Source organism: Microtus pennsylvanicus, chromosome 9, assembly GCF_037038515.1.
Source record: "Microtus pennsylvanicus isolate mMicPen1 chromosome 9, mMicPen1.hap1, whole genome shotgun sequence".
In the NCBI taxonomy this organism is placed as follows: Eukaryota; Metazoa; Chordata; class Mammalia; order Rodentia; family Cricetidae; genus Microtus; species Microtus pennsylvanicus.
Genome location: NC_134587.1, coordinates 39594383 through 39621471, shown reverse-complemented (window position 1 = coordinate 39621471; position 27089 = coordinate 39594383). Strand labels below are relative to the sequence as shown.

Here is a 27089-nt window from a genome sequence, read left to right as displayed (position 1 = left end):
GAGGCCAGAAGAGAACACAGGATCCTCTAGAGCTATAGGTGGTTGTGGCCCACCTGACATGAGGGATGGACACTAAACTCTGGTCTTATGGAAGGAAGATCAGGAAGTGTTAACCACTGAGTCATCTCTCCAAAGTCCTGGAGTCAATTTTTAATTATGTGTATGTACATATGTCTGTGTGTACATACGATGTGTGTGGGTATCTGAAAGTCAGAAGAAGGAGTCAGATCCCTGGAACTGTAATGACAGACGGTTAGGAACAACCCACACGGGTGCTGGACACTGAATTCTGCTTCCCCGTAAGACTATCAAGCACTCGCTTCTGGCCCTTAACATGCTCACCCTCCTGCTCCTGCCTGGCCTCTGTGGCCAGGGAAACCTCCACCCACTAGGTACCAGCTCTGGGCCCAGTCTCTGGGGACTGCAGTGGGCTTGCAGTTTTTGTAGCCCACGGGACACAGCACCTTGGCCCCCTGGCCACTCCCACCCTTCCTCCTTCACTCCTTTCCACCCCCTCACGGTGCCAGTCAGCCCTCTATCCCTAACCCATGGGCACCTGAAGAGTCTGAGAACCCTTCACCCTGGTGCCCTCACTCCCGCCTGGCACACAGAGCCTCGTCACCACTTAGCCTCAGTTCCCGGGCCCCGTTTCTCCTGCGTCCTGTTCCCCCAGATCTTGTTTTCCTAAGCTCTGTGTCCTAGGGCCTTTCTGTACACTGACCAACTTCACCACGTGGCAGGGCCAATGTGAGGTATGGACCACCTTACCAGACACCCACTAGCACAGGTCCACCACCTTGGGGAAATTCTTCTTATGTACCCAGACTCCTGGAGATCTTTTGGAAACCCCCTCCACTTTTCAGAAGTGGAGCTAGCCCAGAACAGGCTCACTGTGGGGACTAGACCTTGTGGGGGAAGCTAAGGTGGTATGGGACAACGCTAGTGCTGGGTGAACAGGCCTGCCTCCATAAGCCCACTGAGGACCCACCCACCCAGCAGGCGGCTAGGCTCTGCGGAGAGCTGGGGAATAAAGGTGGATCTCCCTGTTTGTAGCAGCCCCTCCCTTCACACCTAGTACAGTCAGACTAGGTGGCTATACCCTGGCCCCAGGGGCCTGCCTTCCCCCCAGCTCCCACATGCACAGGCGGCCACAGGCTTTTTTCCGCTTATTTATTGAAAACAAACATCTGTGCGCTATATACAAGGTCCCGCTCCCAGGGGGGTGGCGGGAAGGGCCAAGCTGGATGAGAGAGCAAAGGCAGCTTGGGGGGACAGGGAGGGAGCAGTGGCCCCTCGCCTGGCCAGCAAGCCCAGCTTCTCCATTCCTGCTCTTCCACCAGGCCTGAGACAACCACACGCATGGCTTCCCGTGGGTGGCCTACCTTCTTCACAACAGCAGAGCGAGGGAGGCTCTTAAAGCAAAGTAGGCAAGCTGCCCAGCCCCCTCCTGCAGTCAGGGATGTCCATGAAAAGACATCTGTGCAAGATGCTGGCCTGGGTAGACTCAGGGCCGCTGCAGAGAAGGGTCACAGGATGCCTGGGGCAGCCCATGTCACCCGGGGAAGGTGGATGGTGCCGGGTGGGGTAAGGGGCTGGGCCAAGACCCAAGGCTTTAAGGCAAAGCAGGGTGAGGGTATGTGCAGCCCAGGGCCAGGCCAGCCTTTGGCACAATTCGGGGAGGGCGGCCAGAGTGACCGCAGGACGAGGCAAGGATGGTGGTAGCTGGGAGGAGGGCGGGAGCCCTTTGGTCCTGAACCTGCCTTTCCAGGGCCTGGCGTGTGTGACGACAGCCACCGCCTGACTTCTGCCCCCCACAGGTGCATCCCTGACTTGGTACTTGATGGTCAGCAGAGCGTGTCCGTGTTGAAGGAGAGCTGGGCCTGGTGAAGAGCAGAGAGTGGGGGCTGAGGATGTTCACACCGGACCTTACCACTGGCTGGTATAGGCACTCCCGAGTACTCTCTCCCCACTAAGCACACTTCAGCGTCTGGCCCTCTTGCCCAGTGTGGTAGCCACAGTCTAGATTGCTCCCTAGTCTCTGGTTTCTTTAATCCCCACCTCTGATCTGGGGTCTTCAAAGCTGCCAGTGTGTTCTGGATTCTACCCACTCTGGTTTCCCTGTGTCCACTCAAGCCCTCGGCACACATGAGTCCCCCTCTGTTCTGACTCTAAACTGCAGCCAGTTCCCTCGCTTAGGTCCTTCAGCCTCAGTCTCTGGGCAGTGTGAGCAGGCGTGCAGCTGGGAGGATGCTGACCACTCACCCGCTCTTCCTCAAAGCTGATGAGGCCCTCATCCTCTGTGTCCAGGTCCTCAGGCTCATCAGCCACCAGTGCCCGGAGCTCCGTGGGTGTAGAGCGGGGCCTCAGCAGGCTGAGGAGTCCAAGGGGGGACGGCAAGGTGGAGGGTTCAGCCTCTTGCTGCTCCACGTTGTCACTCTGCTTCTTGGCAAAGTTCACAAACACCTGTGGACAGGTGGTGGTGGGCTACGTGGTACGGGCCAATCCAGGAAGACACACCCCACCCCACGCGGCGCACTCACATTGTCCAGGGTGGTCTGGCTGACAGAGTAGTCCTCAATGCCCAGCACACCCACTACCTGCTCCATCTTGCTGAACACCTGAGCCAGGGAGATGTGCTCTGACTTGAGTTGGTACTGCACCTTCGTGTGATGCCGTTCCTGGGAGATCAGAGGACCAAGGAGGTCAGCGGCTGCCGGAACGGGGCTCGCCCTCACCCTCCCCTCACCTGACCACACCCACCTTGAGCATGGCCTCTGGGAAGTTCCGGTTAAAGAACCGTACCACGTCCTTCACATTCTGGCTGCTTTTGGTCCTCACAGTGATCATGTAGCCATCCCCAAACCTGGTGGGACACAGGAGTAACCAGGGGCCCTGTGCATCCAGCAGAGCTCACCCTGTCTCCTGCAGCCCTGGAGCCCTGCACACCCAGCAGAGCTCGCCCTGTCTCCTGCAGCCCTGGAGCCCTGTGCACCCAGCAGAGCTCGCCCTGTCTCCTGGAGCCCTGTGCACCCGGCAGAGCTCGCCCTGTCTCCTGCAGCCCTGGAGCCCTGTGCACCCAGCAGAGCTCGCCCTGTCTCCTCCAGCCATGGAGCCCTGTGCACCCAGCAGAGCTTGCCCTGTCTCCTAGAGCCCTGTGCACCCAGCAGAGCTCGCCCTGTCTCCTGCAGCCCTGGAGCCCTGTGCACCCAGCAGAGCTCGCCCTGTCTCCTGGAGCCCTGGAGCCCTGTGCACCCAACAGAGCTCGCCCTGTCTCCTGGAGCCCTGTACACCCAGCAGAGCTCGCCCTGTCTCCTGGAGCCCTGGAGCCCTGTGCACCCAGCAGAGCTCGCCCTGTCTCCTGCAGCCCTGGAGCCCTGTGCACCCAGCAGAGCTCGCCCTGTCTCTTGGAGCCCTGGAGCCCTGTGCACCCAGCAGAGCTCGCCCTGTCTCCTGCAGCCCTGGAGCCCTGTGCACCCGGCACAGCTTGCCCTGTCTCCTCCAGCCCTGGAGCTCTGTGCACCCAGCAGAGCTCGCCCTGTCTCCTGCAGCCCTGTGCACCCAGCAGAGCTCGCCCTGTCTCCTGCAGCCCGGGCTGACTCACCTATTCTTGAGGTGTTGGATGCTGCCCAGGCAGCGCAGTCGTCCGTTCACCATGATGGCCAGCCGCGTGCACAGAGCCTCACACTCCTCCATGCTGTGGGCAGACAGCACAGGCTGGCACCAGAGGGACTGCCAGAGGACCGCGGAGGGGTCGGGGAGAGGCACACCTGTGTGACGTCAGCACCACTGAGCGTCCTGTCTTGATGAGGTCCAGAATGAGGTTCCACAGGAAGCGCCTGGCCTTAGGGTCCATGCCAGTAGTGGGCTCATCCTAGGGCAGGGGTCAGTTCATCCAGAGATGCAGCCCACCTAGACTGGTTCTACCCGCCTCTGCTCACCAGGAAGCAGAGGAAGGTGGGGCACCTTCCCCTCAAACTCACGGAAAGACCAAACAGAGTAGCTGTCTCCCAAACGCCCCCAGACTTACCAGGAAGATGAAGGCAGGGTACCCGATGAGCGCAATGGCTGTGGATAGCTTCCGCTTGTTGCCACCACTGTAGGTGCCAGCTGGCTTGTCTGCATACTTTGTCAGTTCCAGCTTCTCCAGGGCCCACTTCACCACCTAGAGGGACAAATATGAGATATGGGCTTCACCTTACCCACCAGCATAGGCCCACCAGCTAAACATACCCACCATGGACACGCCACTGTACCCACCAACTACACATATCCACCACGGACACGCCACGGCACCCACCACCCACACATACCCACCACGGCACCCACCACCCACACATGCCCACCACGGACACGCCATGGCACCCACCACCCACACGTACCCACCACGGCCATGCCACGGCACCCACCACCCACACATACCCACCACGGCACCCACCACCCACACATACCCACCACGGCACCCACCACCCACACATACCCACCATGGACACGCCACGGCACCCACCACCCACCCACACCCACCACGGACACACCACTGCACCCACCAACTACACATATCCACCACGGACACGCCACGGCACCCACCACCCACACATACCCACCACGGCACCCACCACCCACACATACCCACCACGGACACGCCACGGCACCCACCACCCACCCACACCCACCACGGACACACCACTGCACCCACCCACCACGGACACGCCACTGCACTCGCCAGCGACTTTCCTCCCATCCTACCTTTGCTTCATCCTTCCAGGGGATGCCACGCAGCCGTGTGTACAGCTGTAGGTGTTCCCGAGCTGTGAGCTCGTCAAACAGGGCATCGAACTGCGGGCAGTAGCCGAGGCTCTGCTGCACCTGAAGCAGGTCCTTGAGCACACTAGGGACAGAGGGCGATCAATACCCAGGAGGGACATATCCACCCCACACCTGCCCTCCCCTACCCTGGAGACATGGTCATCCCACTCCTACACACACACGCACACACACACACACACACACACACACACGCACGCACACACACACACGCATGCCTTTGCACCCAAGGGGCAGGGTCACCCATGCAACCCCCTGGCTGTGCGCCTATGGGTGGCCACTCAACCCCTAACCTTGCAGCTGTGTACCTGGAAGCAGTTACACAGACACACACACACACACATATCCATGCCTCCCGACAGTGTGTCTGAGGGGCACAGCGACCCCACCTGTGTCCATTGACAAAGGCCTCGCCCCCTGTCGTGCTCTCGTCACCGGTCAGCATCTTGAAGGTGCTGGTCTTCCCTGCTCCATTGACACCGAGGAGCCCAAAGCATTCTCCGGGGCGCACACCCAGGCACAGGCGGTCCACTGCCAGGATACGGCCAATCTTCCGAGACTTGTACACCTGCCCAAAGAGCCTTACCCCTCAGCAAAGGACGGGGCTCTGGCCTGGCACAGCCCCGCCCCATTCCCCATCTACTTTCCCACAGCCCGGAGCCTACCTTGGTCAGGTTCTCAATCTTGACCATGTCGTTGTCAGCATCCCCACGGAGCACTCTCTGCCGCTCACTGGCCACATCCACGTCATCCTCCACAGGTTTAGTAGACACAGGCAGGCGTCTAGGGGCAGTACAGTGGGCAGGGCCTGGCCAATCCGCCCACCCCTACCAAGGATCCCGCCATTGCCCAACGCTCCCCACTCACTGTGGCTGCCGCAGGAAGTTATACTGGCACATGATTGTGAGGAAGAATCCCACGAAGCCCTCAACTGTCATGGCCACCAGTCCACGTGTGACAATGTCCCACTCAAATGGGGACTTCATCTTGTCAAACTGGCCTGTGGAACAGCTGGTTCAGGGCCTGAGAGCCTCAGGAAGAGCCCAGTCATCCCCAGCGTTGGAAGTCGCCGGGTCTAGGACTAGGCATGCCACCCCGTGGCCCCCTGAAGGCCTCCACTGTTCCCAGTGCTGGACTCACCGATCTTGGCATAGTATTCGTTGATGTACTCGTTGTAGGCCATCTCCATGAGTCCGTGGCCCAGGTTGTAGTTGGGGAAGATGAGGAAGCAACTTTTCAGGTAGCTGTTGACAACCTTCAGATCCTGGGGGCCAGACATAGCTCAGTATCGCCACCCCAGGCCACGCCCTGCGGCTCAGCCACCCCACATTTACCTTGTCATGCTCAAAGAGCTGCAGAAGAAAGGTGGCCACAGTGGCTGTGATGCCGATGAAAAGGTTGATGACGATGAGGAACACGTAGGCTGAGCTGGGGACCTCAAACCAGAAGGAGGCTGGGTACATGATGGGTGTGATGGACCACCTGTGGGCAAACAGCAGTAGTCACAGGGTGCCCCCACCACACCCATGACTGCTCCACACCCTTCCCCAGCTTACCCATAGAGCAGGAACAGAGAGAGCACCGCTGGGAAGTTGGTGGGCGATGTGTAAGCCGGGAGGTCAAACACAAAGAGGATGATGACACAGCAGGTGGCCGGGACCAGGTAATTGAGCTGCAACGGCAAAGGCAGATGGTGAGACCTGGGTAAGGGGACAGGAGACAGGGGCGGGAAGGGACCATGCGGGGGCACACCATGTCCCACACGTAGTTGGCTAGCCAGTAGATGACAGGGTTGCACCCGCTGACGAACTGCAAGTGCTTGGCCTTGGTGGATTTTTCCGCCACCAGGAAGACCACGAAACTGGCTGGCACGAAGGACATGGCCACGATGATAAAGATGGCGATGACCACATCTGTGCCCTGCAGCCTAGAAGAGGAATGGCAATTCTAGGGGGTTGTCAGGACCCCAGTGGGCCCTGCCCCTCCCCCAGCTCCGTCTGCCTCGCTTACAGGTAATCCAGGGAGAGGCTAGCACTGGTCTTGTTCATGGGGTGGTTGGTGACGGTGATACCTGCACACAGGAAGGGAGGGCAGCATTAGCCCAGGCACTGTTGTGGCTTAGCCACACCCCCTCCCCATCCCCTCAACCCTGACTCTCCTCACCGTAGGCTGCTGGGTTACCCTTGTTCTTGGGCAAGTTTGCACGCAAGATGGCATTGTTGAGGCTGTTGAGGTAGGTGGGCATGCTGTGGTAGCCCTTGTTATTGTAGAGCACCTGGAGGATGGCAAGGGACTCAGAGAAGCTCACAAGCCTGAGAGTCCCTGTGCATAGGGCCAGGTGCCATGGAACCCAGGGCAGCAATTTACCTGGGCCACCCTTCGCACTGCGATCTTCCGCACCATAGGGGGGGCCCGGGCACCAAAGGAGGCTGGGATGGACTTCTGGACATTGCCAAAGGTAATGGCTCCATATCTGCACAAGACAAGATGGAGGGACAATGAGACCAGGCAGCCATCCGCCAGCCACCCCCTCGATCGTAGCCACACCTGGCCAACTCACCGGTGTAGCCGGAAACGGTCAGATGTGAAGAGCAGGTACTCAGAGACATTGTGGCCGGTGATGTCGGTCAGGATGTCGCCTGTGACTACTCTCATCTGGGGCGGATGCCCACCCACACTGCTGGGGCAAGAGAAGCCTGTGCCCTGTGTAGAGCAGGTACAGCGGACAGGCTCACGCACAAGCCGTGGCAGAGAAGGGGCCGACGTCCATGTCTCTGTGGGCACAGCGCAGCACAGTGAGATGGGTTCCTCATGGCCACGACCCCAGCAGCCTTCCACGAGATACTACCTGGTCCGCTGGTAGGCGGCAGGGAGGTGTTCCAGGCCTGGAGTGAGTCCTCATCCAGGGACACAGGTGAGTCGGAAGGGGCGGGGGAGGGTGGGGGTGGCACAAAGTTGGAAAGCGGCAGTCCCTGTGTGAAGGACTCCAGGCACATGCTGTCGAAGAACCGTGCGGCCAGCAGGCGGGACTCTCCACTGCTAAGGTTCAGCATGGGCCCCAGGGAGCCGTTGGCAGGAGACTTGAGCACACAAGTGGCACCCACACCAGAGGGTAGCCGAAACGTGCTCACCAACTGCTGGGGGCTAGCATCAGGTGACAGCCGTAATCTAAGGGCACAGAGGTGTGTTAGAGGCTCTGTGTCTCAACTCTTGTTCTCCCCTGTGCTACAGCCCCAGCCCATGGCCTCACCGGTACTCCCTGCGTTCCTCATTAGCATAGGGGATGAAGTTGCCACGGGGCTGGGTGTAGTTGTGGTACTGAGAAGGTGACAGGACCAGTGGAGGCAGGTCGCCTGGTGGGTGAACATGAGACCTGAGCAGGCTCCGACTACCTGATGGAGTTCCCAGATCTCCCTTCCCCCTTCCCAACACAGAGAGGGCCAAGCTTCGCAGGTATGACTCTCCCATGAGCCCCTGAATAAGGTTGAGTATGGGGAGAGGGATGGAGAAGGGTTCTCTAGGAGGCTGGGAAGAAAATGAAGCCAAGAACCCAAGGGCCAGATGGTAGCCTTGCCCCACCCCACGAAGTCAGGCAGCCATACCGATCTCAGGGACAGACAATGCTACGGTCATGGCCACACAGACAAAGAAGGCAGGCAGCAGAATCTGAGAGCAGAGAGCTTTTGAGTTTCGGCGAGCACAGTGGAAGCGTTTCACCAGGAGCCCGTGGAACTGCCGCATCTTCAGCCACCAGCCCTCCAGCTTGCGGCTGCCCTGGCCTACCCGAGCCAGGGCCTCCATTTCGGCCTCTGTGCAGAGAGGCGGGGGTGAGCAGCCAGTACCACATCACCCTTCTGGACCCTCCCCAATCTCCCCAGCAGCTTCCACCTTGTAAGCTGACATTGTCTGGGTCCTGCAAGTTGTCAAAGAGGGGACGGTAGTCACCGTAGACATCGGCGTAGCCAGTGCCCTCCTCACCGCGGGTAGAGCCCACAGAGGATGCAGACAGCAGCGATGCCTGTGACTGGGCTAGCTCTGAGCACCGAGCCAGGTTGCCAGCTTGACCCTCCACAGTTGTCAGGCCCTCTGCCCCAGGCAGCACATCCTTCCGGGATTCCTTCACATCTGCAAAGAACAGAGGCAGGGAGGGAGCGCTTGGAGCCATGGTACCCCAGGACAGCTTAGTACCTCAGTCCCTAGTGCCCACCTAGAACCCCAGGCCCCAACTTGATCCCAGCTTCCAGTTAATATAGCTATTCAAGACCTGTGGCTACCACATCCACCATGAGCCTATATCGATTCTGGGGACTCCCACTTCCAGAGACTGTCCCCAGGGGCCCTCTGTGGGCTGATCAGGCTGATTGTTAGCCTTGGGCATTCTTACCAGCCTCACTGTTCTCCAGGGACTGGTCCTCCTCAGACACCTTGAGGAACACCTCCTCCAGGGTTGTATCCATCAGCCCAAAACTGCTCAGATGCAATGCATCCAGGCTGTGCTCCAGTTGCTGTAAAGAAGCTGGGTGAGGCTGGCGCCATGGAATGCAGGCAGGGGTGTGCTCATCTTTTCTATGGGCACTTCCTGTCCCCAACCGCCATGGTTAGCCCTGGAACGCAGGCAGGGGTGTACTCATCTTTTCTATGGGCACTTCCTGTCCCCAACTGCCATGCTTAGCCCTGGAACGCAGACAGGGGTGTACTCATCTTTTCTATGGGAACACCCTGTCCCCACAACCATGTTTAGCCCTGGAATGCAGACAGGGGTGTACTCATCTTTTCTATGGGAACACCCTGTCCCCACAACCATGTTTAGCCCTCTCACCTGGAAGAGGCGCTCGAAGGCCCCCTTCTTGACAGCCTCACTGGGCAGGATGTAGGAGAGTTCTGTGCTCGTGTCTGAGACCAGCAGGGAAGAGGCCACATGCTTGCGGATGAACTGGGACACCTGGGGCTCCGAGCAGCTGCTCAGCTGAGCACGACCTGGGGGGCTGGAGACCAGCCCTGGCTCTGGGAAAGGAGGAGGAATAGAAGGGGATTCAGTGGGGGCGTGGCTGTGGGAGGAGGAACGTCAGTGGGAACCTAGCAGGCAAGCCAAGATGGGGCTTAGAGGTATTCAAATCCACCAGGTCCTGATGGAGGGAGGGTAAGGAGGCACCTCTCCTAGGCTGGGAGTCGTGGGGCAGGGAGGACCACAGGCTAGCTCAAGTCGTCTCAGTACAGACCTTGGGAGGTGCCAGGCTCTGCAGGCCGCTTGACCAACGTGAGGCGGTACCCATCACCGTAGGCACCCTTGAGAAAGAGGGGAGAGCCGCAGCACTTGAGCTTGCCGTGGGAGATGATGGCAATTCGGTCCCCCAGCAGGTCGGCCTCATCCATGTGGTGGGTGGACAGGAGGATGGTGCGGCCTGGGGTAGCCAGATCCAAGGTAAGGGGAGCATACGAGGACAGGTAAAGACACCCACGCAGGCGACGGCAAGCCTGGCATCCGCTCACCTGGCTTGTACTTCAGGATGAGGTCCCAGATGGCACGGCGAGCATAGGGGTCCACGCCGGCAGTGGGCTCATCCAAGATAATGGCCCTGGAGCCACCCACAAAGGCAATGGCCACCGAGAGCTTGCGCTTCATGCCTCCAGACAGCGTCTGCACCAGGGAGTGCCGTTTATTGGAGAGCTCCAAGTCCTCAATCATCCTATGGGTCCAAAAGGAGGACAATGGACAGATGGGAGGGTGACAGGTGGGCAGAAGGGTGATGGGCAGGGGTGTTGGATTTATGGGAGGGGGCGGACAGAAGAACGAGGCACACGAACAGGATGGCCAGCAGAGAGGAGGGCAGTGGTGGGAGGGTGAGATCAACGGGCTGTACACAGGAATGTGAAAAGCTCCCACCTCACCTCATCCCCACCCCTCCCACTGACTTCCACATCTGAGTGTCCACAGCCCCTGCCTCTGCTCACATCCCACATCCCAATCACACTGTACCCTGTCTGTCCCCGCCCTGGCACGCTGCACCCACTTGTCCATCTCTTTGCGGATCTCCCCTTGCGCCATGCTCTTGAGGCGTGAGTAGAACCAGAGGTGTTCCTCCACAGTGAGTCGGTCGAAGAGTACATTGTGCTGCGGGCACATGCCCAGGTTCTTGCGGATCTCATCCATCTCTGTGCGGATGTCGTGCCCATAGATAGTGGCTGAGCCCGACGTGGGTGGGAACAGTCCAGTCAGGATAGACCTGGAGCAGGGGCAAGCGGGGTCACAACCCACCAGACCCTGAGGGAACCATATCCTCCAGTGAGCTAAGCCCTCCTGTCCCTAGATACTCACATGGTAGTGGTCTTGCCAGCCCCGTTATGGCCTAGGAAAGAGACCACCTGGTTCTCATAGAGATTGAGGCTCAGTTTGTTTAAGGCCAGCTTCTTGTCGTTCTTGTAGACCTTGGTGAGCTTGTCCACACAGACGACCAAGGGCAGGTGGGTGGGCTCCTCCTCCATACCGCGCGTCTCCTCTGTACCAGGGCTGGGTCAGCAGGACGGGGGCAGCACTAAGGCCACCCCAGGCCCCCAAACCCAGTGCCCACCCCATACAACATTCTGACCCTGGCCTCACCAAAGTGTCGGCTCTCCATGGCACAGGCTTGGTCTTCCTCCATAACGCTGAGGCGTGGTGTGTGCGCCCATGGCCAGTTCCACTCCCAGGCCTCTGTCCGCCCACTGCCCAGCCAATAGGACTTCTGCAGTGGGAAGTACCAGGGCCGGGGCAGCCCATACATGCCTGGGGGTCCAGGATGGGAGAGGCTGACTGAGGGCCTGGAGGTGACTATCTACCGCAAAAGCCAAATGCCACCAAGAGGAGGGCAGAAGCCCGGGCACCTTCTCCCACCCCTGGTCCCTCCATTGATGGGCGTGTACCTGGGTGCACAGCCTCAATGTACCAAGTGAGGACGCCGTAGACCACCGTATCCACCATAAGCATGGTGACAGCAAGGAGCAGGTTGAAGTCGTCCCCTTCCACTGGGGACTGGCTGAATGTATGCCACTGGATACCCACGCCTGCCACCTCATACAGCGCAAAGTACTTGGAGCCCAGGCCAAAGGCTGTTGTGGACATCAGGGACTGAAGAAAGAGGAGTGTTAGTAGCCGGGCAGGGGATGGACACCCCACCCTGGCCCTGCCTGGCCCCATTCCTCACCGCAATGCACTTCTCGAAGGCCGTGATTTTATCATGGGCCACTTCCTCACGGATCGCCACATACATGTAGGGAACATAGCTCAGGAAGTAGATGATGCCGCCACAGGCTGACGCCAACTTAGCCTTGGAGTACAGCACAGACACCAGGAAGCTGCAGTGGGAACCCACATGGCTGTCAGTCCCGAGACGGCTGGCTCTGGGCCTGCAGCCCCACTGGGCTGCCCCTAGTGGGGCCCAGAGAAGCCCTAAGAGATAGCACTCACCAGAACATGATCGTGGCCACAGCATAGACCGCGAGGAAGAGCCAGATGATGAGCACGTGGCTGTGCATGAGCACCTGACCGTACTTGAGGATGGCCGTCAAAGCCGTCACGGAGATGGACAGCTGTACAAAGCCCGTGATGAACCAGGCCACCCAGTGCACGGCGTTGTTCAGGCCCATCGTCTTCATCACCTGTGGTGGACAGCAGACGAGGGCCCCTGGGGCAGGGGCGGAGGAGAAAGGACGGCACTGCCCCCCACTCCCCCCACACCGCACACACACAGCCTGCTGGAAGGGAGTGCCTGCAGCCACCTAGACCCACCTCCTTGAGCCGATGTTCTTTCTCTGCCACGATATGCTGGATGGTCATGGCCACGGAGTAGACCCAAGAGATCACCATGCAGAGTGGCATCATGTGCTCGATGACAAACAGGAAGCTGAGGGGAAACAGGGGTTAGGGGGCACCTGGGCCTGAGAACCCTCCCCCAAACCTCTGTAGGCTGGCACTCACTCATCACGCGTGTAGCAGGGGTACGGGAACATCTGCACGTAGTTGCCAGGCTCCACCACGTCGTGCCCCACAAAAGTGTTGATGATGGCACGCTCCATCATGTCTGTGGGTAGAAGTCGTATCGGGGCAAGGCCAGGCTCCCCCCCCTCATATCCCACCTGGGCTCAGTCCCTCACCCTGGATCCAGACGAAGCCATAGAGGAAGTAGAAGCGGCCGCCAGTGTTGGGCCCCGGGCGCCAATAAGCACGTCGGATCTCATTGGTTTTCTCGGTGAAGCTTGAGTTCTGGCGAATCTTGTAATGCACGTGTGGAGGGAGGGAGCCATCCTTCCGGGTCTGGAAGATCACGCCTGGGAACAGGAGGCTGGAGGAGTGTGTGGCCAGAGGGCATGGAAGGGATGGGACAGACTGCGAAGTGAGTGTTCCAGGAGAGATAATGGGACAGATGAGGTGTCTCAGAAAGAGGGGGAGCAGGGCTGAAGAGGAACAGGGGGATGAGGCAGAGCCAGCATGCGGAGTGTGGGACCCAAGTGAGCCAGGCTAGGGAGAAAGGGAAGACATGGAGGTAGTGAAGAGGTCTGGGCCAAGGAGCAGGAAGGTAACGGAGCATATAGTAGGGATAGGGTGAGACCGAGCTGGTGAGGAAGTAGATCTATAGGAGACACAGGACCTTTGTGGGAGGGGGAGGAACTCACTGGCAAACACTGTGACGTTATCCTGGTAGGCCTGGTTGAGCGTGTAATTGACAATACTCTCCTCATCAGGGAAACCCTTGAAGATGTCCACACTCACCTGGAAAGGGGCCATCGTTGGAGCAAGCCCTGAAAATGCACAGGGGGAAGGGGCGGTCACAGTGCTCACCCACCGCACCTTGGACATGAACTGGATCCAGCCACAGGCTGCGTTGTCAATTGTGTCTAGCTGCTGCAGGAGAGCTGTGCCATTGGGCAGTGAGAAGTTGTCCTGGCGCAGGGCAGGTGGCAGCTCCTCCAGGGACAGGTTCATCGCTTCAGGGTGCAGGCGCAGATCGGCCACATACTGAAATAGACAGTTGAGTTTAGGGTGTGGCTCGTACCCTTCAGCTCTGGGCAGAAGAGCCCACCGCAGGTGCCCACCCACCTTGTACCCTCAGCACCTGCTGCAGCCAATGTAGATGCTGCTGCAGCCTGCCTTGCTCCAGGAAGCTTCGGATCTCCGCGGAGATGTTAAGCCAGACCTCGGCATAGTGCGTCACGTTGCCCACAAAGGCAAAGGTCTCATTGGCCTGAAGAAAATGCAAGCTTGAGGCATGGGGCTCCAGAGGAACCCAAGCCAGTCTGGGAGTCCTCTGTTCTCTCACACGTTCAAGGGACTGGCCTAGCTAGTACCCCTACTCAGCCAGACTTCTACCTCACCTTCCTACCGTAGCCACATGGCTTCTCTGAATCCCACCTTAGCATCCATGTATGCTTTTCTTGCTCCTTCCTTCCTTCCTCCTCCACCTTCCTTCCTCCTCCTCCTCCTTCCTTCCTTCCACATGCCCCTTGAGCACTTAAGTCTGACCTTCATTTCTCCTCCCCTCCCACCCCACTCCTCCAAGGTCAAGCTCTTGCCATGTCCACTTCCACTCCTGGCTTACAATGTTCCAACAAACTCTCTTCCCAGGCTTCAATGTTCCTTGCACCGTGCTCATTTGATGCTACCGGTGTTGTGTGTGGGGGCGCCTCTGAACATACCACCCTGGCAGCATGGGGGGGCACTCTAGCCAGAGCAGCCAGCCTTTCCAGTGTATCTCATCTCTGCAGGAACTCTGCGGAGTTCTCAACAGAAAGGCTGCCAAGTGCCACTGACCCTCCAGCTCCGAAACTGGCCGTGCTAGGCACACTACTACCCAGCTCTCATCAGTCCTACATAGAGTCCCGGGACTACAGAGCCCTTACTCAGGCTCTTGCTGGGCTCATGCTCCTACTGGCGAGATGGGCACAACTCGTGACCCAATTGTGCCAGACCCACACACCTTGAGGATAACACGGTCAGCTTCAGAGCCCGCTGGTGCATACAGGATTTTGGGGTTGCTGGTCATGAGGTGCACAAGAAGGCCCAGGTTTCGCTGCTCTTTGCTTGTGAACCCCAAGGAGCTCATGTTACCCCTCCGAAGCGCTTCAGGCTCAATGGTGCTGGCAGAGACAAAGCAGCAGGAACAGGGAAGAGATGTCAGGACCAATGGGATGGGGCACTTGGGGTGGCTCAACAAAAGCCAAGGGACAGGGCTTAGGAACAGAACTTCAGGCTAGGGTGGGATATCAGGTTAGGCACGGGGTGGTCTTAAACGTATGAGCACACAGAAAACGGGACTTCCAGAATGGAGCCCATGCACAAGGCCCAGGCAATGGGTCAACTCCCCACCACCCCACGACTCTCCCCGTCCCTCCATCCCTTTGTTGTTGACCTACCGGTTGTTGCCACACAAGATGGGCTGCAAGCCAGCCCAGAGCTGCACAAAGGCGGAGCATTGGCCTTGCAGAGTGTCGGGGGAGGCTGGGGTTACAGGTGACTGGGTGCCCTCCTCAGCAGTGCTGTTGGGACCTGTGCTTGCCCCCGTCACAGTGCTATTGGCCACTCCGGTCAGGCCGCTAGCTTGGGGTGCAGGGGCCCGACCAGCACAGGCACCCTGGGGCAGCAGCAGGGCAAGGGCTGACAGGACATCCACATCCTGCAGAACTTTCTGGGCATCCAGCAGGTCCCCTAAGAGTGCCTGCAGGCTTCGTGGGGATGGTGCCTGCTGCCGGGGGTCTGAGCCATTCGGGACATCCAAGCCCAGCTGAGGGGGGAGACCAAGGGGAAAACGCAGGCTAGGAGACAGGGTAAATTCGGTTGGAGGTGACTCAGGGAGGTGACTAAGTTCAGGATGGAATAGGAAGGATATCAACCGGGGACAGTGCTTGGGGAAGACGAGGGAGGGTCTACGCCTTAGGAAGTCCTGGCCAGGGCTAGAACTATAGTAGAGAGTATTGAATACTCAATTATAAGCCACACCATGGCCTGGGAGCAGGAGCCCCCCACCCTCAGGCTCCAAGTAGCCCCAGAACTCCTCCAGGCCAGTCGGCAGGTTGGCTGGCCAGCTGGCAGGCAGGACCTCACCTGCTGGGCAATCTTGGCCATGTCCAGCTGGTTCCGGAGTTCAGTGGCCAGATCACTGAAGCGCTGGGCACGAACTATAGCCGGCCCACTGCAGACGGCATCCCGGTAGCCCTGCAGGTCTACCTGATGACCCTCAGGCATGGTAAGAATCCGACCCAGCTCCCCAGAGCCTGGTGCACACGTGAGCTGCTCCAGGAGGGCAGGAGTCAGCAGCAGTTCCTGGTGGCAAGGCAGAGGGGACTGGTAACGCCTGCACTCCAGCCGAGACACGATCGAGGGCCTACTGAAGGTAGCACAAAATTTTGCCTGCCCGTCCACTGTGTTGGCTCTGTGCCAGGGTCCCACAGTGCTGTGGGAGCTCTCAAATCACCATCCTGCCTCCACTTACCCATGAACACCACAGATCCCCAGAAGTTACGTGTAACTTAGGGAGAAAACCCTTCCCCATGAATACCACAGATCCCCACAAGTGACACGTAACTAAGGGAGAAAACCCTTCCCCATGAACACCACAAATCCCCAGAAGTGATGCATAACTAAGGGAGAAAACCCTTCACCATGAACACCACAGATCCCCAGAAGTTACTGGTAACTAAGGGAGAACCTCTCCTTCCACCCTTCTCCCCGGGACAGGCCCCTCACCTCCATTTGGTACAGAGGATTGCTACCCAGGCGGCTCCACGGCTCATGCTTCCTGAGGAAACCCAACTTCCCATCCAGGGCAGGCAAAGGACCAAAAAGCAAGTGATAGACCTGCATTGTGAGGGGTCTGGCTCAGTAGGGGCTCCAGAGTGCTGAGAGGAGCTGAGATACACTCGCAGCGCCTCCCCCTCCCTCGCTGCAGTAACCAGGGGCAGTGGGGAGGCCAGAGGGACATGGCCACCATGGATACATGCCCCACCTCACCTCGGAAGGATCCACACGGGCAGCCAGGAGGGCCTGGGCTGTACTGTTGGGCAGTGACAGGTTCTGCGTCAGGAAACGCCAAAGCTCGCTCTGGTCCCTGGCCACCGAGTCCAGAGGGAAGGACGAAACTGGACAGGCAGGAGGATGGGACTGAGGAGCCGGCTCTAGCTGGGGCTACGGAGTCCCAGATAGGCTCTGAGCAGAGTTACCAGCACTTCACTGGGCCTGCCTCAAGCACACAGGTCAGGGACAATGGGGTGCAGACACAGGGACCCAGGGCCAGAGGCAGGCAGGCTCCCAATGACAGTGTGCTCAGGCCCTCCCCCAAGTCCCAAAGCCATCCCCACACAGGGCACACCTGCAGGGCTGGCCGAGCGGCTCTCCCAGGTGCTAGGGCCTGAGCTGAGGGCCTCCAGATGTTGGCGCAGGGCCTCAAGCTCTGAGCCTAGACTGGGTCGCACTGGGTCAAACAAGTTGCCCTCTTCCACGACACGGTTGAGGCGTTCTAGGAGCTGGGTGACCCTGCAACACCATGAGACATCAGCCATTTGCTATGGTGTCCGGGTAGGAGTAGTCAGCTCCCAAGCCATGGGGCGGGTGCACTTACGTGGAGTTGGCATATTGCAGGAAGCCAAACTCATCACGTTGGCCATCCGGGCAAAGCGATTGCATGACAGGCAGGATGCCGGCAGATGTCAGGGGTGCTGCGGTGTAGAAAGCTGGTAGGATCAAGAATGGGGGAGACGGAGGCCAAGAGAGATATGTGAAGACAGTCGGGAAGGAGACGCAGCTTCAGGCAGACTAGGACTGGGGCACAGTGCACCTGACCCCCAGCTGTGCTAAGGCAAAGACTCTGTAGGTCAGAGGTCAGAGGGCCACCTGCCATCCCTTCCCCTGTAACTCCCAGCATATCACACTTTAGCCTGGCATTGCCCACATGCCCCCAACGATCCCCTTTCCCACAGACACCAGAGTAACACATGAGGCACCCCTTGGCAGTGACCTCTGACCTCGCAGGCCAACTGGTTAGCAGAGTGAGCGCAACAGCCCAAAGGAGTTTGAAGGGAGAGTTGCAGGCCACCCCAGCCTCATCTCAGGCTAGCCCAGGCTAGCCCAGGCTCAACCCAGGAACTGCCCTTAGAAAGCACTGCCAGGCGGACGCAGACACCCTGCCAAGAAGATACTCCAATGGCTTAACCAGGGTACCAGTTATGGCCCGGGTGGCCTGGCCCTTCACTACCCCCCACCCCCCACATCACAGCCCACCACCCTGACTGATAAGCCAGCCTTTCCTGATCACAGGCAGGGGCTTCTACAGGACCCAGCTGCTAGGAGGCTGTTAATGCAAGCAGAAGGGGTGCTTAAGCCGCACCAGGAGGACCCGCCAGGCCATCCATGGCTGCCACCTGAGCCAGCAAGAAGGAATGGCTGCTCACTTACAGACTGCATGCAGGCCGGGCCGAGGAGGACAAGAGACCATGCAGGGTAGGGGGGCAGGTCAAAACAGAACAGAGGAGACTAGTGAATGCCGGAACCCTCCAGAAACAGGCACCGTTGTCACTCGTGGCCACAATGGCCAGCCCTGACCACCACAGCCTAGCCAAGACACGTGGCCAGGACCACACGGGGAGCAGGGAGTCTTGGGAATGGGGCCACACTCGGGCTGACACGTGCACCCAGGACTCTCGTCCCTCCCTGCCCACCCACGTGCCCAGGCTATGCCTGCACCTCACCTTCCTTCACGGAGATGGTGGGCTTCTTCTGCCGCAACCCCAGCAGGATGAAGAAGAGGACCAGCGGGATGAAGATCTCAAAAGCCAGGACCCACTGGAAAGGGTGAACCACATGAAGCTAACCGCAGTCTGTCCACTGCCTGCCCAGGGCTAGACATGATGGACAGGTGCTAGCCTAGGCTCTTGTGACCTCCTTGAAGGACCAGCCCAGCCCTGTGTACCCAGTGGCCACGAAGGTCAACACAGGTTTCTCAGGTCCAGCCAGGCTTCTAGTCTCTCCCAGTATACCATGATGTTGAACGCTGTGTGGTGCCACCAAACTGGGTCTCTCGTCCTGCAGCCTACACTGTGCCTGACAAACCATGGACCACCCACCATCTGAAGAGGCCCAAGGCCAGCAGGGACAACTTAGCCAGTTTGTGGTCAACTCTGACCCAATCATTTACCCAACTCCTCTTCTCCCTGCCAACCTGCTGAGCCCCCAGGGTGGGATCCTGAAGGGCATCTGGGCCAAGTGTGGTCTCTGACTTGAGTGACGTGCACCTCCCCTGTCCTCTCCTGTAGCACCCTTATAACTTTGTGTTGGACCCAGAGAGAAGAGGCCTAGCGTGACCAGGGCCCTGAGCCTCTAGCAAACACAGTCCCTGAGGCAAAAGCTTCTTTTCCTGGCCTAACCTCTAGGGGCCAGGCTGCAAGGTAGGTCAGAAGTGCCAAAACCTTGGGGCTCAGACTCTCACCTCCTAGTGTCTCTCGGTAAACAAAGAGCTTCCTCAATTCCTGCCCCCACCTCAGTTCAGAGATGAAGGCCAGGCGATATATCAGGAAGCTCCTGCCTCTGAGACCTCACGAAAGAGAGGCCCACCCACCACCACCAGAGGTCATCCTTCTCCAGGGCCCTGCAATATCAGAGATCTCCTTCATCCTCATCACCATCTGAAGCGGACTTTGAAGCGCCACCCAGCCCCACCCCCGCCCAGGAGCGGTGTGGGGCCATGCCCAGCCTGTCCCTGGCTATGCCTACTGTGCTCTGACAATAGCGCTCTGTGATCCAGAACACCCTGCTGTGTGTCCACACCCCACACCCGCCTCAGCCGGTGCCAGCCTCCACCTCCTCTCCCCAGGGCCAGCTGAGGAGGTGATGTGCGCACCCAGGGCCACAGGACAAATGTGCTTCACACATACAGAGTGGCTGGTAACAGGGGCCACAGTTCAAGAGACAGCCCTACCCATACCAGGCCCTACCCTGGGCACCTCCGAGTAACTGCAGCACAGGCCAGGCCGTCTCCCCTATCACTATAGCAACGGCTGCGCATGAGCTGCTAGGAGGAAGAGTCCTAGCTGGCAGGTGGCGGGCACCACAGGGGAATCTGGTTACAGGCGGCACAGGTTCAGCAATACCTAGGTGTTCTACCTGGGTGACAGCAAGTGACCTAGGGACCCTGTCCCTCAAGACAAGCCCAGTCCTTCCACACCGCCCCAGTGTCTCCATGCCAATCCTGGGTCTGAGCTGCCCTCCCTGAAACCTAGTGCTTGCTGGGGAGTGGAGAGAGCAGGGGACACCCAACTGTGATGCTGGGGCCTACCACCACAACTACTCAACACTGGTGAGCCTCCTAAGGACGCCAGGGTAGACCCGTGTCCCATGTGCAGCCAGCTCAACAACACGGCAATTGAGGCACAGTACTTGGGAGAAGGAAGCAGGAAGGGCAGAAGTCCTGGAGTCTCTTCCAGATCATTAGCTTTGCATGGGTGTGTCTCTGGCCCCAGCAAAGACTGTCTTCCTGGAGAAAGACAGCCACTGTTGGTACCTCACTATAAGCCCGTAGGCTAAGGATCTCCCGCTGTGGTCTAACTGGTCCAATGGGAACCTGGGAAGGTCCACAGATCAACCCAGCCTAGCGGGCAGGGGGTCAGTCCTAGGAAAAGGCTATGAGCACGTCCAGCTGTCTGTCAAATCACTGTACTCTTCTTCAAGCCTGGTGTGAGGCTCCCATCAGATGCAGGAACTGTTTTAGCCTCTGCTCCTGGGCCCTGAAGGGGCCTTCCTGACAAGCAACTTGGGGCTAGCACTGAGGCAGGCCTACATCCTCTCTCTACGTCTTCCCCCTGGGGACTTAAAAGCTAGAGTAAAAACAAGCCAACTCCTTCAGACCCCACAACAGGCAGCCCCAGACAACCAGGACAGGGGATGTACCCAGTCCTTGCTTCAGCCAGGGCCAGGTGCCCACAGGAATCCTACCAGGCCATGGTGATGACTGCTACCCACCCTGCCTATAGCCCAGAGTTTCTTATTATGCACCTGAATACCCAAAGTGGAACCCAGGAGAAGTGTGGCTACCCAAGGAGTCCCTGGGAATGGGCTGGTCCCTTTTTTAGGCACCCATTCTCTCTGGTCTCCACCCTGCAAAAGCCCTCAGATACTCTTGCTGGCCCAGGACACTCTGGGTGCCCTTGCTCTTCCAGGGACTGGAATAAAAACCAACAAGGCCCATGCCATCCAGGCCCCCCGACCTGCTCCTCATTCAATTACTCTTCTGTCCTGGCTGCCCTAGACAGGTACTGAGAAGCCTGGTGTTGAGCTCTGCCCAGCAGGCCCCAGCCCCCAGAGAGGCCCGAGGCAGGAGAAATCAGAGGAGCTGCCTCGGGGAAAACTGGCCCTAAAGGACAAACGGGTGCTGGGGTTTGACGGCTTGAGCTGGCACAACAAGGACATGCCCAGGGATGAGAAAGCAGGAGTGAGGGCTGTGGACATGCCAGGATGGGCTAGGAAAGGAGAGGGGAGGAGGAGAAGATGAAGAAGGGAGGAGAAGGGGGAGGAGGAGACGGTGGCGGAGGAGGAGGAAGAGGGCGGCGGCAGGGCTACTTGGTACCATCTTCAGCCTAAGGTGCCTGCCCAAGGGCAGAGAAGCGGTAAAGAGAACGAAGAGAAGGGTCGCTATGGGGGTTCCAGAGGCAGTGGGCCCAGGGCTTGGAGCCCCTACGCTGAATGGTGCGCCCCAGCCAGCACTCTGTCCCAGGAACCTGGGCCTCGCCAGAGCTGAAGTCCAGGGACCACCCGCCCCCACCCCAGCCTGCCAGAGAGAGCAGCGAAGGGCGCCGGCCAGTGACTCAGCCGAGCGTTGCGAGTGTCAGCGGACGAGGGCACAGCCGAAGCTGCTGCCCGGGGTCGGGAAGCCCGCGGAAGCAGCGGGCCTGGGACAGGGTCCCCGGTAGCGGCCTCCCAGGGTCTGCGCGCGCCCGGGCACTGCACGTGCACGCTGGGAGCGCACCGGCAAATCGGGCGCGCGGCCTGCGGGCCCCGGAGGATGGGGTGCGGGTCGCTCACCGGGCTCCGGCGCTTCAGCGTCACGTTCTTCCAGAGCAGCAGCTGCAGCTGGTGCAGGAAGCCCATGGCCGGGCCGCGCTCCGCCGCCTCAGCGCCGCGGCCCGCTCCTCTGCACGCCCCGCCGGGCCCCGCTGCCCGCCGCGCCGCTCGGCATCGCCCGCGCGGGGGCGGGGCGCTCGAGAGTCCGGGACCTGCTCATCGCAGGCTCCGCCCCGGCGGCCGCTGCTCCCGAGACTCGCTGCTCGCGCTCGCGCCCGCCGCCTCCGCTGAAAGGCAACTCGGCGCTCGGGTGTCCGCCAGGGGGCGCCCAGGTCCGCCGAGCCCGGGCCCCGCTGCACCTGCGCATAGCACCAGGCCTCTGCTCACCCAGTAATGCTGTATTTCCAGGTCCGTCACAGCCCGCGTCTGAACCAAGATCTAAGTTCACACCTTTTCGAGGCCTTGGGAGAACTTGGGAGAACTTGGGAGAACACCCTATACTTCTCCCAAGGGACTCCAGATATGTGCCCCCCAATTGATAGATTTGCGCAGGAGTCCCCAAGGTGTTCCATTGTCCCTCCTGGAACACTGAAGGAGGCTTGGTATCCATCAGGTCACCACTAGGTTGGTCCTCCTCCCATGTAGAGATGGGAAGCAGGGTCAGTTATTCATTTAGAGGAAAGGCACTGCTCCGTTAACTGAACTGTGTAGGGTGGGCAATGACCTCAAGGCTCCAAGATGCAACATGCAGCCCCACAGCATTAACTTGACTTAGATGCTTTTGTTTTGCTTTTCGAAACAGGGTTTCTCCGTAGCTTTTGGTTCCTGTCCTGTCCTGGAACTAGCTCTTGTAGACTGGGCTGACCTCGAACTCACAGAGATCTGCCTGCCTCTGCCTCCCGAGTTCTGGGATTAAAGGCGCGCGCCACCACCGCCTGGCCTTGGCTTAGATATTTTAAAGAGCAGCCTAGTGCTGGCTCAGGCCTTTAATACCAACACTCGGGAAGCAGAGGCAGGAGGAACTCTGTGAGTCTGAGGCCAGCCTGGCTTACAGAGAGAGTTCCAGGCCATCCAGAGCTACATAGAGAGAGACTTTGTTTCCATAAAATAAATAACATGTAATCCCTGTAATGCAAAAGGCAGAGGCAGGAGGATCAGGAAATCAAGGTCATCTTTGGTGAATTCAGGGCCAGCCTGGACTACGTGAGACCCTGCCTAAAACAAAAATGTTGGGCACCTTCAGTGGTTGAGTAAGACAAACGGTGGGGTCCCAGGGTGTCACCCAAACAGATTCCTCACAGACTTTCAGTTGCATTGAGAACGAGCAAGCTGAGGCTGCGTGGGCTCTGAGGGATGTTCATGGCAGCCTCTCTGTGCTTTCCACGCGGTTGAGATGCCCGCGCAGGAGTGCTTACCAGGCACAAATCGATGCCCCACGTGAAGGGCTGGAAACTGCTGAGGGTGAGAGCACCCTAATTCTGGCCCGAGAAAGTTAGGCTTCCAGTCACACTGGTGCTGAGATGGCTTGATTGGGAAGAATTTACTACAGTCATGCATTGTGGCTGCCTGCTCAGGCCTCACCACCCTTCCCAGACTGCTGATCTTAACAGTGAGGAGACCCAAAAGGACCTTAAGAGCTACTCCTTGCTGGCAGGGATGATTGGGAAGACAGGCTGTCCCTTCTATATATGGTTTACTTGTTACCCACTCTCCCCATATCCACGTAAACCTGGCTTCTTCCAGCTCACGGAGCCTGGGGTTTGGTGGGTCTATAGAGGTGTTTGAGCTTGGGCCTATTGATAGTGTTGCAGGGCTGATTTCTCCGTGTGGCCAGCAGGGGACAGCAGAGAACCACCAGCGCCAGCAATCAGGCGACCGTCCTGAGGGTGACGTGTGACGGCTGTTTACCAGCTTGGGTTTCCCACCTGTGACTGGGACAGCGGAGATTGTGGGACACTCAGGTTGCTCTTAAAATGGATGAAAAGCTTTGAGAGCTAAAGCTTCCCACCACTCCTCAGCGCCTTGGTTGAGGAGAGGTTCCCCCTGCCAGGGCTGATGGGAGAGGACCCAAAGCTCCACCCAGGCCCAGCCCCCAGCCCCAGGACACTTCCTTCTCCCCAGTTAGCCCAGGGGGCTGGGTCAGGGCAGGAAGCCATGGGCAGGCCTTTCTCACAAACCATGGGGGGAGGGGGGCTTCCTGCCGGCACTGCCACCCCACCCCCAAGGCATGGACAAACCCAAGTCCAGACCTATTCTAGGGGCTCAACCTGTCACATACTCATAGGTTCACCCCATATCTCCTCCCCTCACTCCCAGCCCAACACAAGGGGCTCCTTCTGCAGTGGGGTCTTCACTGAATCCCCTCACGGATACCCTTACCAGCCATCGTAGATCAGGCCCTGTCATACAAGACACCCCTCCAACCTGAGACCTATGACATGTGACACCTCCAGCCCCAGCTTAGTTTGACCTCAGTTCCCCAATCTGTACCTGCCATGGGCTGTGGAGACCAGGGGTGTGGGGTAGGGTGTTAAGAGTTTCTGGTGAGGTGTCACTTAAGCAAGGCAGAAACAAGAAACCCAGTGGCTGACTGAGGGGACTGAGCAAGTAGGGGCGGGGGAGGGAGAGGGACACACGGACACAGACCGACAGATGGGGGACGGGCGGGGGACTGGACGGTGCTGGTCTCACAACCTCACACCTGACCAGGGAGATTTGTGTCAGTGTCTTTATTAGTGGCACCTCTTTCCCTGAGAGGACTGTGGGGTCAGAAGCCCAGAATCAGCCACACTGTCTGTCTGTCCTTCACACACCCCTGGATCCAGCATGTGGTCTGCACTCAGAATCCCAGGATGTGCTCCTGCACCTTGGTTGTGGAGGTTCAGGGGGCCTAAGGTTTTGTGTCCAGCTCCAGAAACACTGTTTCCCTGCTTCATCTGAGCCGTGGGCGTGTTCAAGATAAGTCAGGGACCTTGGACGATATGCTATTTAATTCCCTCCAATCCGTTGCCTTTTTCCCGGGATCCCTAAGGTCCATCAGCTTCCTCACCCAGATGGCTTCTCCTGCCCACTCTGCTCTCCTCATAGCCTGGCTTCCTGACCATCCACCGGAGCCTCAGATTAGTCCCAAAGTGACCCAAAAGGCTGAACGCCTAGTGCTTCGGTGTCTTCCACCCACACAGCCTCTCCCAGCCGCAGTTCAAGCCCTGAACCAGCTTTCGAGGTCTTCATAGACCTGGCCGCGGGGCAAGTAAGGGTAGCGGGCACAGATGGTGCAGAAACGTTCCCTCCAGTCACCCAGGAGCCGCACACGGAGCCGGTCTCGCCAAGCGAAGAAGCGCTGGTAGCGGCTCTCATTCATGCTGACAAGGAAGCCAGCCAGCTCGCGGGCTGAGCTGAAGTCATCCACGTGCACAAAGGCATCTGGAGGCACAAAAGCCTCGTAGGTGGCCCGCGGAGGTCCCAGCACCACAGGCACCGCACCAGCTGCCAGCGCATTGCGCCAAAACTTCTCAGTGATGTAGTCCCGATGTTGTGAATTCTCGAAGGACAGGTAGAAGCGGTACCGGGCCACAGTGGGCAGCAGGCAGTTAGCGCACAGGGGCCGTCCGCTGGCACGACCAAACACATCCACCTGCAGGTGAGGGGCCAGCTGCCGGTACAGCCTTGCACGCTGCTGCCGTTCCTGGAAATTGCTGACCACCCAGGCGGCCATCTTGCTTTTGGCTGGTAGTGGGGGTGTGGGCCCAGAGTAGGGCTCCAATCGACCATAGGGTACAAAGATATCTGAATCACGCCGATAGCTCAGCACCCAGTTGAAGATGCCTCGGAAATGATGGAGACCACGGCTATTGCTGGGCGATTCCAAGGAGGCCCAGACCCAAGGCTGTCCGTGAGGCCTCTGGTCCAGGGGCAGGCGAGACTGCAGGGTCTGCAGCTCCCGGTGATGGAAAACCACAGCATCTGCACTGGCTAGCAGGCTCCGGTTAGAACTCAGGCGGCAGCTAGCCATGCCATAGTGAGTGCAGGTATCCCCAGACAGCTCTGGGGGCCGGTTGGTGAAAGGCCAGTGCCAGATGAGAATGGTGACTGTAGGCTGAGGCGCCGGGGCGCTCCCAGGAGCTGATTCCAGCAGCCAGAGGAGCCAGAGGGCCATGAGTGCTGCACCTCCAGCCAGAGCCCCCCAGGCTCGCAGCCTCCAGGTGGGGTTGCACCCTGAAGCAAGATTTAAAAAAAAAAAAAGGAGAGGTCCTGTCACCCTGGGCCCAGGAATGCCCATAAATCCCCACCACCCCACCTGGGATGTCTCAAGGGCCAGGCACTCACCAGCGCAAGTCATCCACAGCCTTCCGGAATCGGTCACCCAAGAAAACGAGATTTTCAAATCACAGCAGCCTCCCCAATAGAGGCACCCTAAAATCACAGCTGCACCTCAACTCAGCCCCTGGTGTCTCCCTTTCATCTACCCAAGGTGAGGGAAGCCAGGGGCCTTCCCACTTCTGCCCCGCCCTAACCCTTCGGGTTTTGGCATCAGCCACCATCCCACCCCACCCCACCCACCTCAAACTCTCCTGGAAGAAGGAATTGAGACAGGAAGAAGGCCAAGCCAGGGCCCCCTGCCCAACCCTGCTGGTCCCTAGAGATGACCAGCTAGGCATATGGAGGAGGAGCTGGACGCCTGCTTGCTCTCAGGAAAAGGAAATCCCCTTTGTGAGTATACGGAGCAGAAATGGCCCTCCTCTCCAGACGAGCACCCCCATCCATGGTCCACCACCCAACCCCAGAGAGCAACTGCACGTCCCCAGGAGGCCAGAGAGGCCCCTCCCCGTAGTGACACCCACTTCCCCCAACCCCCCACTGAGCTGACCCTGTTCTTACAGGCCCTCGGGCACCACAAATAACTGCTCTCAGAGCCGAGCCCACCCCACCCCACCTCTGCCACCTCTAGGAACCGCCTCATTCACTGGATTATAGTCCTTAGAAAAGGGCCCCATCACAGTCCGGTGGGACCTTAGCGCATGCCCTCTAGGGCAGACTCAGCTGCCTTGGACACCAGAGAGGGCTGGGATGCACACCTCTCCCTAGAGACCTGTGGGCACGCAAAGCTTGAGCTGTAGGCTCAGCCCAAGGTCTTGGATGGACTAGGAAGAGCTGCAGGTCACTTCCTTTCTTCCTGCTATCCCAGGAGGGGGCTTTCCAGTCTGGAAAGGAAGGAGTCTGCATGTCCCTGACGTGGACAGGCAGACTGGTG

At 59.0% G+C, this 27089-nt stretch overlaps 2 protein-coding genes across 4 annotated transcripts; both read right to left on the bottom strand.

The window, feature by feature from the left end:
* Positions 1-1153: 1153 nt before the first annotated feature.
* Abca2 (ATP binding cassette subfamily A member 2) lies at positions 1154-22029 on the bottom strand. 2 transcript variants are annotated; one of them, XM_075985408.1, is made up of 48 exons: positions 21860-22029; positions 18535-18628; positions 17409-17520; positions 17160-17323; positions 16802-16929; positions 16538-16648; positions 15896-16114; positions 15208-15575; positions 14772-14931; positions 13911-14039; positions 13646-13813; positions 13471-13567; positions 12952-13125; positions 12776-12878; positions 12587-12701; positions 12266-12456; positions 12003-12153; positions 11722-11926; positions 11420-11584; positions 11138-11318; positions 10833-11045; positions 10312-10508; positions 10041-10223; positions 9641-9825; positions 9206-9326; positions 8710-8946; positions 8424-8630; positions 8072-8174; positions 7670-7989; positions 7382-7595; positions 7189-7294; positions 6985-7096; positions 6832-6892; positions 6574-6748; positions 6378-6493; positions 6156-6303; positions 5962-6085; positions 5689-5821; positions 5487-5604; positions 5211-5389; positions 4744-4885; positions 4028-4162; positions 3768-3871; positions 3602-3694; positions 2761-2863; positions 2541-2678; positions 2263-2463; positions 1154-1880 (listed from the first exon to the last, which is right to left on the bottom strand). In XM_075985408.1, the coding sequence occupies exons 1-48, from the start codon at positions 21923-21925 to the stop codon at positions 1845-1847; spliced, it is 7305 nt and encodes a 2434-aa protein (XP_075841523.1). In that variant the 5' UTR covers positions 21926-22029; the 3' UTR covers positions 1154-1844. The 2 variants fall into 2 exon arrangements, with proteins under 2 accessions (XP_075841523.1, XP_075841524.1); XM_075985409.1 differs by having other exon boundaries at positions 8767-8946.
* A 2507-nt stretch (positions 22030-24536) lies between these two features.
* Fut7 (fucosyltransferase 7) lies at positions 24537-26646 on the bottom strand. 2 transcript variants are annotated; one of them, XM_075984426.1, is made up of 3 exons: positions 26399-26646; positions 26165-26251; positions 24537-26053 (listed from the first exon to the last, which is right to left on the bottom strand). In XM_075984426.1, exons 2-3 carry the CDS (start codon positions 26175-26177, stop codon positions 25038-25040), a joined length of 1029 nt encoding a protein of 342 aa, XP_075840541.1. In that variant the 5' UTR covers positions 26178-26251; positions 26399-26646; the 3' UTR covers positions 24537-25037. The 2 variants fall into 2 exon arrangements, with proteins under 2 accessions (XP_075840541.1, XP_075840540.1); XM_075984425.1 differs by lacking the exon at positions 26399-26646 and having other exon boundaries at positions 26165-26386.
* Between the last annotated feature and the right edge of the window lie 443 nt (positions 26647-27089).

What these genes read in the sequence shown, in the direction of transcription:
- Abca2 (XM_075985408.1), bottom strand. Translation starts at nt 21,925, where the DNA reads ATGGGCTTCCTGCACCAGCTGCAGCTGCTGCTCTGGAAGAACGTGACG. An exon ending in CTGACCGTGTTATCCTCAAG is followed by an intron (nt 14,040 to 14,771) that starts GTGTGTGGGTCT and finishes CATTTTCTTCAG; the next exon opens with GCCAATGAGACCTTTGCCTT. An exon ending in TAACGTCACAGTGTTTGCCA is followed by an intron (nt 13,126 to 13,470) that starts GTGAGTTCCTCC and finishes TCCTGTTCCCAG; the next exon opens with GCGTGATCTTCCAGACCCGG.